This window comes from Chrysoperla carnea, chromosome 2 (assembly GCF_905475395.1).
Source record: "Chrysoperla carnea chromosome 2, inChrCarn1.1, whole genome shotgun sequence".
Lineage (NCBI taxonomy): Eukaryota > Metazoa > Arthropoda > Insecta > Neuroptera > Chrysopidae > Chrysoperla > Chrysoperla carnea.
The window spans coordinates 55,124,211-55,139,377 of record NC_058338.1 but is presented as its reverse complement, the minus strand read 5'-3'; the positions used below and the strand labels follow the sequence as shown (position 1 = coordinate 55,139,377).

At 29.5% G+C, this 15,167-nt stretch overlaps 3 protein-coding genes across 18 annotated transcripts in view; all 3 read left to right on the top strand.

The window, feature by feature from the left end:
- Window positions 1-150: 150 nt before the first annotated feature.
- On the top strand, window positions 151-670 carry LOC123291554 (iron-sulfur cluster assembly 1 homolog, mitochondrial). Its single transcript, XM_044871875.1, has one exon. It carries the CDS (start codon window positions 278-280, stop codon window positions 668-670), a length of 393 nt encoding a protein of 130 aa, XP_044727810.1. The 5' UTR covers window positions 151-277.
- On the top strand, window positions 620-4,538 carry LOC123291553 (vacuolar protein sorting-associated protein 72 homolog). Its single transcript, XM_044871874.1, has 6 exons — window positions 620-890; window positions 954-1,080; window positions 1,936-2,053; window positions 3,067-3,249; window positions 3,314-3,476; window positions 4,064-4,538. Exons 1-6 carry the CDS (start codon window positions 760-762, stop codon window positions 4,461-4,463), a joined length of 1,122 nt encoding a protein of 373 aa, XP_044727809.1. The 5' UTR covers window positions 620-759; the 3' UTR covers window positions 4,464-4,538.
- Window positions 4,539-6,176: 1,638 nt separating this feature from the next.
- The window catches only part of LOC123292476 (dynamin), a 49,515-nt gene continuing 40,524 nt past the window's right edge, over window positions 6,177-15,167 (top strand). For all 16 annotated transcript variants that reach the window (XM_044873167.1, XM_044873166.1, XM_044873161.1 and 13 more), the window contains exons 1-2: window positions 6,177-6,440; window positions 9,702-9,775. In XM_044873167.1, coding sequence (XP_044729102.1) covers window positions 6,277-6,440; window positions 9,702-9,775 — 238 coding nt within the window. In that variant the 5' untranslated portion in view covers window positions 6,177-6,276. The remainder of the gene's footprint in view (window positions 6,441-9,701; window positions 9,776-15,167) is intronic.

Sequence of the window (15,167 nt, the reverse complement as noted above, 5' to 3'; positions counted from 1 at the left end):
ATTAATCATCTTATATATTGGCCTTTAATTATTTTTTATCTAAAAAAAATTGATGCCCTAATGAACCCAAGAATTTGCTTTTATAAAAAATACAATAATCTTCCTTAAAAAATAAAAATACAAAAAAAAAAAATACATTGAAAAAGTTGATTCAAATGAATAAGATATTGTGCCAATACTTGTATAAAATTTTCAGTCAATAATAAACTCATGAAATACCCAAGAAATTTTACGCAATATTTTCAAGTTAAAAATATATTAAAAATTAAAACACAAAATGGCCGCCAAAGCTCTTGGATCTGCAACTGTGCGTGCTGTTAAAAGTCGTAGAAGTATACCAACAAGAGCTGCATTAGTTTTAACAAATTCAGCTGTAAGTAGAATAAAAAATTTATTAAATGGCAAACCGGAATATGTAGGATTAAAAATTGGTGTGAAACAAAGAGGTTGTAATGGTTTATCATATACATTAAATTTTGCTGAAAAAAAGGATAAATTGGATGAGGAAGTTGTCCAAGACGGTGTTCGTGTATTTATTGATAGAAAAGCACAATTAACATTATTAGGTACTGAAATGGACTTTGTTGAATCAAAATTAAGTGCTGAGTTTGTGTTTAATAATCCAAATATTAAGGGGACTTGTGGATGTGGAGAATCATTTAGTATTTAATTAAATTCCTAGTTCAAATTCGTATTATTTAGTCATATTATTAGACGGTGTTTTAAAATAAAATAAAATATAATTCAAAAATATTTACAATGGCAACTCGTGAAAGACGTGCAAATGCGGGTAACCGTATGGCAAAATTACTTGACGAAGAGGAGGAAGATGAATTTTACAAAAATACATATGGTGGCTTTGAAGAAGTTGAAGCTGATAACGATTATGTGTAAGTCAAACATTTGGTTTGTATTTGTTCACCAATCGTTTAAATTTTGTTTACTGTTTTTAGTGAGGAAGACGAAGGAGAGGATGAAGTAGATTCCGATTTTAGTATAGATGAGAATGATGAACCCGTTTCAGATCATGAAGAAGAAGGTCCCAAAAAGAAAAGGCGACTGGTTACAAAGGCTTATAAAGTAATTAAGTGCATTTTTTTTTTTAAATACCTATAACCGTTTAATTTTTTCCACGAAAATTAACTATAACAAGTGAAAACAAACAATTGACTGAGTTAATTGTTGAAATACCATGTATAGACAATTTTGATGACGCAATCATTTCTTTTTTTTTTGATGTCACGTAAATAAAGATTTCCACTCTTAAATAGCTACACACACATAACTAATATTCCCATATTAATACATACTACAAATTTTTCACCTAATTAGCGCCCTCGTGGGTAAACAGTGATGTTTACAAGAAAAAGTTTCAAATAAAAGTTGTTTATTTTTTTATAAGGAACATTTTTTAAATTTAAACATTTGTCCTATCTCTAACGGTTTACAAGATGGCTCCTACGGACCCAATACCCAATTGATCTATGTTGCTCATTTACGAACTCGACCTCACTTTTTACGTCTTAAGTACACTATAAAAATTTCAGCTCGATATCTCTTTTCGTTTTTGAGTAATCGTGATGACAGACGACAGACAGACAGACATACGGAAATGGACTAATTAGATGATTCTATGAACACCTAAACCAAAATTTTTTCGTAGTATCCATATTTTTAAGCGTTACAAACTTGGGACTAAATTTAATATACTATGTATTTCATATACATGGTATAAAAATGTGTGGCTAGACAGTTTATTTTTGATCTAATTCAAATGTACAGTATATAGGTATATAATTTTAGGAGTATCATTACTAAATAATTCGTATAGAAACGTTATTTACTCTCCAATTAATTTTCCTGTGAAATTATTTTTAGGAACAAAAATAAATAAACCTAATCTTCAGTATATTTACGTTAGTATTTTATTTTTAGGAACCAGTTCAAACTCAACAAAAGAGTAAACAAAAGCAGAAAACTCCAAAACCACGTACCGTTAGAGAAAAATTACCGAAATCAGAATGGATGTCATTATCTAAATTTAGTAATACAGGTAAATACAAACGTGAATTTATTTAGGGCGAGATTCCATGTACAACCACAGCTAAAACATATATTTAATCGAATAGAACGGAGTGTGATGAATGATATCCGTGCCTATAATTTCAGATTCTAATGGCTTGTATACCTAGGTAAAACAAATTTCTACCCATGGATACAGTTAGAGTCACGGATTGAAAATTTTCTCTCGTTACATTTGTCCATCAATGATTAAAAATTACGCATATCCTTGACTATAAAAACACGGACATAAATGCATTCCAAATTGGTTAATTTTTTACAAACTCTTGTTTCTTGGACCTTGCTACAAAAAAAACGAGCTATCCATGCCTTTAATGGGGTCGAGCTGGCACGGGTCTGCTGGTTTTTTACCCCTTGCGTTCACTCTGTGACGGCATCCACCCTGATAATGTCCACCGTGTGTAAATGTAATTAAATTATTAAATTAAATCAAAGAATTTTGGTACGAATTTATTTGTTTATGGAAACACACTATAAGAAAAGAAATTTTCACGTCAGAGAGAAATCTCATTCCGTGACTTAAACTAAAAGACAGAAATAATTTTTGCCCGTGTCTATAGACCACCCATGTCTTAAATTAAAGGCAAGGATATCATACGTGGCGGGTTGCAATAGCAGCACCGATATTTAATTGTTTTGTAAAATTCCATCGCTTGTCAGTAAGAGTGGCATTAGAACTCTGATTTCTAACCGATTACACGATGGAAATCGAACTTACAACCAGCCTCTTCCATTCTGGTCCACTAATCTTCCTCTAGGCCACTAAATGATTGTAAGGCCATGTATACGTTTCTTCATTACATATTTACAGTAGTTGTTGGTAAAATTGTTCATGGCTTAACCGTTTCGCCGTTAATAGTTTTATCCTCTTGCTGATAACTACATTATTTTCGTATAAAAGGAAGCTTCTAAATTATTTTTATTAGTTTAAAAAAGTTTATAAACTCATATTTAAGTTATTATACCAAATTTCAACTATTTTAGAACGAAAATCAATCCGTCGATCTACAGCTGCAAAATCAGCGGCAACACAACAAAGAATGCGCATACGACGAGAAGAACAAAAACGAAAAGTACGACATATTCGTCATGAAGAAGAGCTTCCAACTCAAGAAGAATTATTAGCAGAAGCGAAAATTACTGAAGAAGAAAATTATAAATCCTTAGGTACGAATATAAATTTATTAAGATTTTTTGAAAAATTTAAACATTTGTTTCTTTATTTTTATAGAAAAATATCAAAAATTGGAAAGCGAGAAAAAAACAAGGCGTACCACTAAAAGAGTTATTACGGGTCCCATAATTCGATATCATTCTTTAGCCATGCCTTTAATCTCTGAAGTGGAATCAGCTAATACAGCAAACGATAAAAATGAAAACGAAAATATCAAAAGGTAAATAAAATAAGGATTGTCTTCCAAACAAATGCGGATATTGAAAATGTTTATCAATTTTTTCAATTGCTATTAAAAATGTTTACGAGATTTTACACAAACTTTTTCGTTTTTTAAATCATAGATGGGAATATTAGTTTATTTCGCTTTTGAATGCTGAATAAATTCGGTTTCCATTAATAAAAAATATCGCCCAACGCGTCTAAAGAAGTTTCCACTTAAAAAAATAGGCAGTTATGAGTAAAGCTGGCAGAAGTGAAAACTTAAAACTTGATTTTATAATAACTGTGTTTGTTTTTCAATTTTTTAATTATAATACAAATAATTAAACTTATAACAAGCAATTCCTTAAAAAATATTTTTGTAATAATCAAATGAACTTGATTTTTGCGAACTTTGGGTCCTAATTACTCTAGTTTTATTGTCCTCCTAGAATTCGCCCGTGAAATTTCAATATATACAGGGTATTTAAACGATTATATTGGTTCTTACATCTCTTTTAAATTTAAAAAATGAGAATTTGATAAAAATTTTACTATGATCTCGTTCTAAGTTAAGAAAAATATGACAAAAAATTTTCATTACAGTGAAGAAGTTCAAGATAATACAATCAATAAAACATCAGACAAATATGAACGTACTTTCATAACATTTGAAAATGATCCAAACGATGATGTATTTAATTCAATATTCAAGAAAAAAATGGAAAAACCTCCCAAAAAAATGTTGTGTGCAATCACAAAACAACCAGCAAAATATATAGATCCTGTCACGCAATTACCATTCAATTCGATTCAAGCATTTCGTATTATACGTGAGGCATATTATCAACAATTAGAGGCACGTGGTGATCGTACAATACCAGAAGTTGATAAATGGGTTCAATGGCGATTACAATTAAAGGAAAAACGTAAAATGCTGTTAAAAAATACAAAAAATATTTTGAATTTAAATCGTTTAGGAATTGGTGTTAAATCTTCAAATTAACAACAACATATAATATTGTGTATTTTTGTAAATATTTATTATGACAATATAATTGAATTATTTTTACTTGGAAAATTTATGTCGTTTTGTTGCCATTTCCTAAGTTATTAAGGCAATCTGTATTTGAAAATGAGCCCAGTATGTCATTTATTACTAAGGAACTAAGGAATAGTTTTGTTTTCTCTACAATACAAATTTTCTTTAGAATATTTCAAAATAAAATATCATAAGTAATCTCTGGAATCAGTACCGGATTAAACAAGCGCAGGGCCCTTGAAATTCTATTAATCAAGATTTTTTTAGTACCCCTAAATCTATCGTCATCCTTTTGTCGTTTTTGATCGCTCTTTATAATAAATTTATATGCATCAAATACCTATTTTTTATTCAACGTGTATTTAACCTTCGCTACTGTCCATCTTATTGGCGCCCTCATCAAAAACTTTTTTTAACGCTGGTCCGCGGAGTCTGTAGCATTTGCTACTGGCATCCGCCACTGCTAGGAATTAACTTCCAGTTTAAGTCGATCCGAAATCCAGTGAAATGAATAACACTACAATCAAGTTATAGTCAATTATCAAAGTTAATATAGACTTTTCTTGAAAAATAGTTATCACAAAAATTGTTGAGAATCAACTTTTGATTAAAACATTTTCTAAAAATTTTGAATATTCAAAATATTACACAATTTCAAAATTAAATTTCGACTTAAATCGTCGATCAATAAGAGTCGTTGAAAAACGCAACGAATTTGCATTTTTTACGTCTAGCGCTAGCTCAGATGGTCAATGAATAGTACCTGCGTTTAGCCGAAAAGAGCTCTCAGTTCCCAATCCCTTGTGCTTGCTTTTATAAGAGGTTTACAAAACCAACTATGATTGTGTTCGATAAGCTATCGCAATATGGATGGCACTACACTGTGAAAGAATAGTCTTCGTAAGGAACTACAGAGTGAGTAGTCGAAGCGTAGGGACCACCAATATGCTGTTGTAAATTTTCACCAGTACAGTATGTTTAATAACAACAATCTTGGATCGATATTTTTTCTATAGAAAATAAGTGGGGATTTCCTCGTTCGTAGTTCGTTTACTGTTACAAAAAATAATGGAAAATCACATTAAAAAAAATTAAATAAAACAATGAAATCCGATATTGATATTCAATTGATTCACTCTGTAAATTTTCTTTTTTATATAATTACAAAAGGCATAATTGACAATGAATCATTGTTGATTAAAAAATACCATTTTCTGCATTGTTCATTCAAAAGTCTTAAAAAGTACAACGCACAAAAAGTATTTATTTACAATGATAAGGCATTTATTTAATAGGAGATGAAGATTGATAATTTCGAATGACTATTGACAGACAAATTATTTTATTGATTAATTAAATGGTTTATATTTCTTCGAACAAGTTAAATGAAGTTTATAAAATATCCGATAAATATTACAATTGAAAATGCGCATTCGCTAACCTATTGATTTACGAAAAAACTTTACAAATCATATCTATTTGACTAAAAACATTATATTCAATTATAAATAACTAATTAATTATTAATTACGAATTAATAATATTAAATTTATATTATAAAATAAATATTAATTGTTGCAAATACAATTAAGATATAACAAAATATTCAAATAAAAAATTAGAATTTAGCTTTGTTATTTTGACATTTTCATATCACAACGCATGCGTTATTATTGTTCAGTGTGTCACCATTTTGGACTTATGGATTTACATTTGTGAGAAGTGCTCCGTGCGAATAAAATTATTTATTTGTGTTTGAAATACATACGGCCTGAAAATGTCAGGTAACACGGGAATGGAGCAGCTTATCCCGATTGTAAATAAGCTGCAGGATGCATTCACCCAATTGGGGGTGCATATGACATTAGATTTACCACAAATAGCCGTTGTGGGCGGACAATCGGCTGGTAAAAGCTCAGTATTAGAAAATTTTGTTGGAAGGTAAATATATACGTTTCTTTAATTTAATATTCCCAATCTAATTTATTCGTTTTTATTTGTAATTTGTATTTTTTTGTTACCTAAGTTACGTCCATATTATTTTGACATATCCAACTTTTTTGACAGTTAATTTCCCTGAACGCAATGATTCATAAGTGACTTTTTTTGGAGGGATGACCGTTAAATTTATTAAAATTTGTTTTTAATTGATTTTCTAATCAATTTGATTTGTATCAGTTTGATATGTGTGGGCGTAAATGATCGGAGCTAACTATTGATTTGTACCGTGTGTAGTACATTTAGGTGTTCATGCGTTTTGAAACCATTTATTTCCGTATATATTTTTTTTCCTTTTAAATAAGTAATTTAAAAATATTTTTTTATTCTTTAAAAAATACTAACATGTAATTATCGATTACAATTATACAAAAGTTTTGAATGATATGAATCACTTATGTTGAAATAATTTTTTTATCTACAAGATTTGATAACACGATGTTCTCATTCAAAATCGTATTTTTGACACGAATTCTTGGTTTGAAAAAAAAGAATTATCGTGCAGTTTTTTTAATTATTTATCAATTGAAATTCTAGTAGATGAATATCATTATTTTCAAAATTACACTTAGCAAATTATACAGTAGCAAATAGAAAAGTACTCAAAAAACATTCCTTATTTAGTTACAAACGCAATTTTTCATTCCATAAACCTATAAATTTATTTTTTCTTGTTTATTTTGTCAATAATTGTGCAATACATTTCAAAATTAAAGACTAGCGCGATGTTTATCGTCATCTTGCGATATGATTTTACAAAAAAAAGTCCATACAAAACGAAAAATAATTTTTTTTTATATTTAATTCTTATTTTTCGAGACATCGAAGCACGAAAGTGAAAAATAATTCAATAATTTTATTATTTATCATGCCGCTTACATCAACTAATTAAGCGGCCCAAATTTCACTCATTTCATAAGTTAAAACCTGAAAAACATAATCCAAAAACGGTTAAAAAACCAAGCAACACTAAAATTAATCTAGAGATTGCAAATTCCAGCACCGAATTTGCCTAATATAGTATGCCAGGAGTATACCTATATGTTATATTTAGGCTAAAGTTTGTAACGTTTAAAAATATGATTGATGGTAGAAGTAAAAATTTTGTGTAGGTATTTATAAAACACCCAATTGGCTCTGTCCATGAACACAATAACAATTAAATGAAAAGAGGGAGCAAGCTGACATATTATTTTTAGCGTCGCTATTCTAAACCTAAAGAGTATCTCAGAGCTTGTAAACTAGAAAAATTGAACATTTTAGTTATGGCTCATATAACCCATCTTTAATACCGTGAGAGATGAAAGAAAAGTTAAAATAGAAAAAAAATACCTTTCGAAAAAAGAAACAACTTTTGTTTGAAATATTTTTTCATAAACTCTATATTCGCCACATTTTCCTTCGAAAATGGTTGATTTTATTGAAAAAATGTTACCTCTATCCGTGGACACACAGTGTTTGAACTCGTAACAAAAACAAGAAGAAAAAAAAATAATGCTACTTCTCTATTACAAGAAGTTAAAGTAATCATGATATTAGAAACTATTAATCTCAAATCAGTTACTGAGCAATAAATTATAGAGTAAAATATAAATGATTTTTGAATTTGAGCGATTTCTTTCACGATTTCTTACATCGTGTAACATGGCGTTTAGGTAAAAAAAACCTTAATCTCGAAAAATATGAAAACATGTGGTCGATATCATTATCTTAGTACACTACGTCATCGTTTTTACTCATTGTGTTGCACATCCGGAGACTTGAATGAACCAGACATGTGGCTGAAATTTATGAATCATTAATTATTAAATTATTATTGTTCTGTATGAAAAATTATAACTCGAAAAACAATAAACTTAAAACTTTATAACGTAGGGTAAGATGTAGTACCCAGAATTAGAATGTATTTCTCGGTAGATATTGCTCTTTACTGGACAGCATTTGTATTGAAATGAGGATATTTTATCTGAATGTTTGTGGGCTGTAATTTTATTATAGAATAAACTAAAAATAAATTTTTTTGCGGATAAAGTAAACTTTTTCTGCTTGTCTGAGTCGAAATCGATTGAGGCAAGTCATCAAGATTGGTCCACTCGTTTTGTCTCTTTTGTGTCACAAAGGAACGCACATACATACATAGTCCTTTGCTTTTCACAGTCGGGTAAAAAAGTCATTTTTTATATTTAAACTTTTGTTTTACCTCTAACGGTTATAAGGTGGGTCTTACGGAACCGAGACTCAATTGGCCTTTGTTGCTCATTTACGAACTCAACCTCACTTTTTACGTCCTGAGCACGCCATAAAAATTTCTGCTTGACATCTCTTTTCGTTTTTGACTTATCGTGATCACAGACAAACGGATGATCGGAATTGAACTCTTTAGGTGATTTTACGAACACCTATACCAAAATGTGGTTCATAGCATCAATATCTGTAAACGTTACAAACTTAGGACTAAACTTAGTATACCTTGATATATTTCATATAAACATGGTATTAAAAGCGAAATTTTTAACTGCAATTCCCCTTTAAACTACGCTTCTTACGGAGATCGGTTTTGGCTCACCCACTCGTCTATTTTCGATAAACGGTAAAAAGATAAACTGCAATGGAAAAAATGAATGATAAATTGGAAAGCTCCACCCCATTCCACCCCGGATTTAAGCTATCGGTTCAATTTATTTTTTCTCTTTTACAAAAGCTTGTTCGACAATATTCCACTGTCAGTGCTGTTACGAATTTTTACACTTTCTATTGTAACGAACTATTGTAAACGAACAGATATATTTTCTATTGTGATATAATAATAAAAAAAACACAAAAATGGAAATTTTGATTCTAGGTATAACACCTTCCCTTCGTTTTTTTTAATCATGGTTTTATACTACCCGAAGTGTCAATAGAGAGGGGCACTATAATCTAAATGGTATTATTTTTTTACTTGCTCTGCGTGTACTACACCGAATACAAAATTTAAAAAATAGACTGAACAAAATTTCTGTAATAGTGTCCTATTTTTGAACGCAAGGGTTAAAAAATCAAAACTTGGGAATTTCAGAAATAGCTTATAGTTTGTCATTTGTCTTCTCTGTACATTTTTTTATTAATAGACGTATATGACGACGTATATATGGAGGTTATATGAATTTTTACACCGAAATGTTATTAAATTAAATTTTAATGAATAATATTTTTTATTTTCAGAGATTTCCTTCCTCGAGGTTCTGGTATCGTAACGCGTAGGCCTCTCATCCTTCAACTAATCTTTTCAAACACAGGTCAGTATACTGTTTATGTATTCATTATCATATTTATTATTAAGGTTGAGCGGACAGTACACTGAAATTTTACAATATACTCTTAATGTTTTCTCAAACCGAAAAAATTTTAGTTTGTAAATTAATTAATTAAATTTATATAGCATCTAAAATATTCCTAAGAAGTAATCGGATTTATGTAATTATTTAATTACTAAAAATAATAAAAAATCTTTTCAAAACTTTTGTAGTCAAAAATTGTTACATTAACCTATCGTTTATTTGTATGTACGAATGTAGGGTATGCAATATGCAATTAAAGTTACAGGTTTTTAATTTATAATAAGGATTTCCGGGACCCGTATTCTTACATTATCTGGTAAATTGTATGTGTTTATACGTATACAGGAAGTCCTAAAAGTAGCGGACGCCCTTTATTATCAGATAGAAAATAAAATTCTAAGACGAAAAAGCCATTTTTTTATCCGATACATTTACATTTACCCCTTCCTGCACATTCACACATTTTTACACGTATACATACGTACACGCCAGCGTAAAAGTTGAAGTTCTCGCAGTTTCATACTATTTCTTCTTCCCTAAACCCCGCGCCCCCCGCTGTCATGCCGATGTAGTGCGATGCTGATTGGCGGCCTATTTTAATTAATAGCTAATTATCCGTACATCGGGACAAAAAATAGAAGAGAATTTTCGTTTTAGATTACTTCTGGAACGGCCTGTATAAACAGATATTCTACCATCCATTCACAGATCACTGAAAGAGAGTAAGCTTGTTAGGCGTGCACTTATTATTTATATGGAGGGGGCTACCAAAAAATTTTTAATTAATTTAATTGGGCAGTGAACATAAACAGTTTACCGTCTTTATCATCGCATTTCTTCGATTATTGTTACTATTTCTGAGAATAAGAATAGTATATATAAGACATCTTCCTAAATATACCATTTTACGCAAAAAATCCCCTTGTGATTTTTTCGTTAAGTTCATCATTTCCAGTTATTGATAGTTTAACGTTTGGAAAAACTACTAAAACGTCAAACGTCACTGAAAAACAAAGCTAAAAAATTAAATTTTTGAACTTATCAAAATCCTAAAATGACCATTGAACATATTTTATCTCAAAAACGGAGCTTCAAAATATATGTTCAAGTTTTTTTTTTTTTTAAATCTTAAAACTTGAGACTTGGTTTATAATCGAGTTACAACATACTTTTTATTCTAACCGAAAATTTCGTAGCTTCATATTTATGATAAAAAAACCAACCTACAAGTCAGAAACGGTTGTACACAAGCTAATTCTTTGGCTAAAAGTTGAAAAGTTGACAGCTGACGATTTAATTACGGATACCGAATTTTTCGGGATCTTACATATTCCAAAATCTCAGTTAATTAAGCGGCCATAACTTGAGTACTTACGACTCAATTATGGGCTGCAAGTTGTTCAGGGAACTTTAAACAAAAAGTTCGTCATTTGGCATACAAAACACCGTATGTAACCCGCTCAGAATCGATTCTAGCAAGTTTTAATAGCGGTGTGATGTGGCATTCTGCCCTCACAAAAAAATGAGCTATTTATAATTAGCTTCCTGATATCTAGATAAATCGACATCATTGTAATTGATAATGAGACAATTTCAAACCTTGTCAAATACGAATAAAGTAAAAAAATTGAAAAATTCGTTATGTTATAAGCGTTTTCTAAAGACGTAACTCGCCGTATTATTAAAAGTGAATCGATCTAACATTTTTTACGATCGTATTTCTAAATTATGATTCATTTAGTAGGTAATTCATTGCCTTCAAATGAAATAATCATATTTAATATCAAAATATTTACAATATTTTTGTGTAATCAAATCATTATTTATATCGTATAAAAAAAAAATTTATTGATAATAAATAAAATTATATATAGTTTAAAATATGGTATTTTGACATATTGTTGAAATTATTAATTATTTATATATTGTTTGTATTGATTTTACTCAATTTACTGAAAATTATTCATAACCTAAAAACTATTCATAATAAGTTTGTTGAGGCGCTGCAGAAAAAATAAACGCCATGAAAAATTTAATAACTAACTTAAAATTTTGAGAAATTTTCTTCAAGTCACAATTTTTAAAAACATTGTTTGCAAATTTTGCAAGTTTCTCAGAAAATAAGTTACCATTAGTTTTTCTTACAGTTTTTCCTAAATGTTAACTGTAATTTTCAGTAAATATTACTTTTTTATTAAAAATAATTAAAGCTTAAATTATTATACTCTGTATACATTAAATATATACCAAGGTATACTAATTTCAATCTCAAGTTTGTAACGTTTAGAAATATTGATAATACGAACAAATTTTGGTATAGGTTCATAAAATCACCTAATTAGTCCATTTACGTTTGTTAGTCTGAAAGCACGATAACTCAAAAACGAAAAGAGATATCGTGCTGAAATTTTTATAGCGTGCTCACGAAGTAAAAAGTGCCTTTTTGTTCGTAAATAAGCAACGTAGGGCAATTGGGCCTTGGGTTTTAGTAAACCGTAAAAGATTGGACAAAAGTTTAAATATAAAAAATGTTCCTTATAAACAACTTTTGTTAGACACATTTTTTTTTTGTAAATGTCATTGTTTTCTCGTGAGGACGCAAATTAGGGCGAAATCAAATATGTTTTTTCAAGGTGACAGAAATCTATATATATAAATATAAAAAGAGAGTGTTTGTTTGTATGTCCCCGATTTTCCCTAAAACTAACCATTGACCTTCGGTAGGGGATTATGTCATTGGGTAGCCCTTAGGCTCCCATTGTGAATAAGGGAGTTTGGTGGGGGTGGAATTAAAAATGATCTAGGAATTCATAGAAAATAGATTTAAAAAATAGTTCTAATAATTTTCAATAGATGGCGCCACTGTCAATAGTACAATTTTCACTAGGTGGCGCTACTGGCGCAAATGTTCTCGAATGTTGTATGGATTTTTATTGAATTTTATCAAACTTTCTCGAACAATCTGGAATGTTCCATGGGTTTCTGTCGAATTTTCTAGAATTTTCTCGAACATTCTGGAATGTTCTATGGATTTCTATCGAATTTTCTAGAATTTTCTCGAACATTCTGGAATGTTCTATGGATTTCTATCGAATTTTCTAGAACTTTCTCGATTATTCTGGAATGTTCCATGGGTTTCTATCGATCTTTCTCTTACTTTTCCGTACACACAGAGAGTGTAGACATAATATTGGGATCGGCCAAAAAAATCTTACTGTTCCGTACACACAGAGAGAATTAAAAAAAAAGTCTTTCATTTAACAATTTTGATATTTAAATGTGCAAAAACAACCCAGCGAAGCGGGTTTAACAGCTAGTACTTTATTAATTTTCGAATTCTAAACTTAAAAACAAAACGCACACTCTAAAAAGAAGTATCAGTTAAACACCTGTATGTCTAATTTATGAACGATTTTGTTTCCTGAGATATCCAGAACTTTTCTCCCAAAAAATAAGCGGTTAAAAGTTATCCGTGTATGTCCAAGTTATTGTACCTAATTTGAGTAATTTCATACCAATCCCGTCTGATAACTATAAAAAAATTGAAAAAAGGGTACCAATTTTTTGTTGAAAAAATCTAATTTCACCCGTTTCACCCTTTTTATATTATTAAAAGGGGTTGTTATGAAATTAGGCTCTATAAACAGACAATTCGGACAACCTACGTATCAATTTTCAACCTTTTTTTTTATAGCTGTGGAGAAATGCTCCAGAAACGTCTTTGCGTTCGACTTTTTGAAATTGGGCTTAAAATTATTTTTCCTGGCTCCATTACGTTCTGCTTATTATATTTTGAGAAAAATGGGATAGAAGTTAAAAATTGCGGGAAATCCAAAATACTTATCATGCCAACATATCCTTCAAATTTTGTAAAATTTGTTCAATAATTACACAATTAATTTTAATAACAAAGGAGGTAATTATTTAAAATACAAAGAAAATAATTGTTTAGTATGATTTATTTAAAACCAAGGATGTTTCGTTAAGGATGAACGTCTCATCACTCACTTTCATAAAATAGATCAACACTACTAATCGAGGAAAGAAAACCGAAAAAAGAATATTACCTAGGAAAAAACTCCACACCAGTAAATTTTTTACGGGAGTAGGTGGAAAATGTTTGTTTGAGTTTACTTAACATAATTATATTCATGTGAACTTGTGTATTTCCGATTTACGCCCATAAAGTGGAACAGAAGTACCCTACTTTCGGACACCGCATTCTGTTTATCATTTAAAGAACTATTGAAGTCAAAAAATACTTAAAATAGAGAATATTCATGTATTTTTTTATATTTTTAATTCATTGTTTACACCGTTATAACATAGTAAAAAATATAAATACTGTTTAAAAATGGTGTAATTAAGTGTAAAAAAATATTTAAAATAGAGAATAATTTTGAAATGTTTAAACGCAGTACTTTTGGAGCTCTCTGCTGATGACGTATTAATATATGATCTGTCATTCGGTGACAGTTCAATGTATTGTTTACTACAAGTGTAATACCTACGTATGTAGTAATTATAGTATATGTCCATGGTAATACCATACAAAAAATAAGTAATTAATACCATACAGTTTGCCAACAAGTGACAATCGAACAATCCACATATTATGACGTAACGTCCATTTTAAAATTTGAATTTCCGTTTTAGAAATTTGAATTCCTCTTTCTGAATTTGTACTTTTACCAATTAATTTTAATTAATTAAAAAGATATTATTTACTAAAATAATGATTTAGTTCAAATGTCCAGCCAATAAAGCTACGGGAAACAAATATTTGAACCAAATTTAAATTTCATGAATATTCCCTTCGTCCAAAATATAAAATCTAATGACTTTTAAACTAAATTTTTGAATGGAACCACTAAATATTCTTTATTTTAGTCAAGAAAGAGTTTTAGGCGAAAATTTACATTTTTTTCAAATGCTTATATTCTCAAAAACGATTAGATTTGGTAAAAATTGTCAGGGCTCAAAAAATGCTTTAAATCGTCCATAAGATAAAATGCAATATTTTTTTTAAATATTAAATTAAGAGAATCTAGTGCGCGGAAGTAGGGTACTTCTGTCCCACTTTATGGGCGAAAATCGAAATTTCGCATGGATATAATTTTATTGAATACACTCAGACAAACATTTTCCTCGGCCAAATGCTTCTTTTCCTACAGTATACTTTGTTTACTATTATAAATATGTATAATGTATGAAGTCACAAAAATATTATTGTATGAATTCTATTTTTGTGTAATTTTAATGTTTTATAAATGTTCATTACTCAAAAAAATTATGCCGGTGAAACAAGTCTACTGAAAGCTTTTTATTCAGCGATTATTTTGAAATGGGG

Coding starts and splice junctions, on each gene's coding strand:
- LOC123291554 (XM_044871875.1), top strand. CDS start 278: ATGGCCGCCAAAGCTCTTGGATCTGCAACTGTGCGTGCTGTTAAAAGT.
- LOC123291553 (XM_044871874.1), top strand. CDS start 760: ATGGCAACTCGTGAAAGACGTGCAAATGCGGGTAACCGTATGGCAAAA. Junction 891..953: donor GAAGCTGATAACGATTATGT/GTAAGTCAAACA, acceptor TACTGTTTTTAG/TGAGGAAGACGAAGGAGAGG. Junction 1,081..1,935: donor TGGTTACAAAGGCTTATAAA/GTAATTAAGTGC, acceptor TTTTATTTTTAG/GAACCAGTTCAAACTCAACA.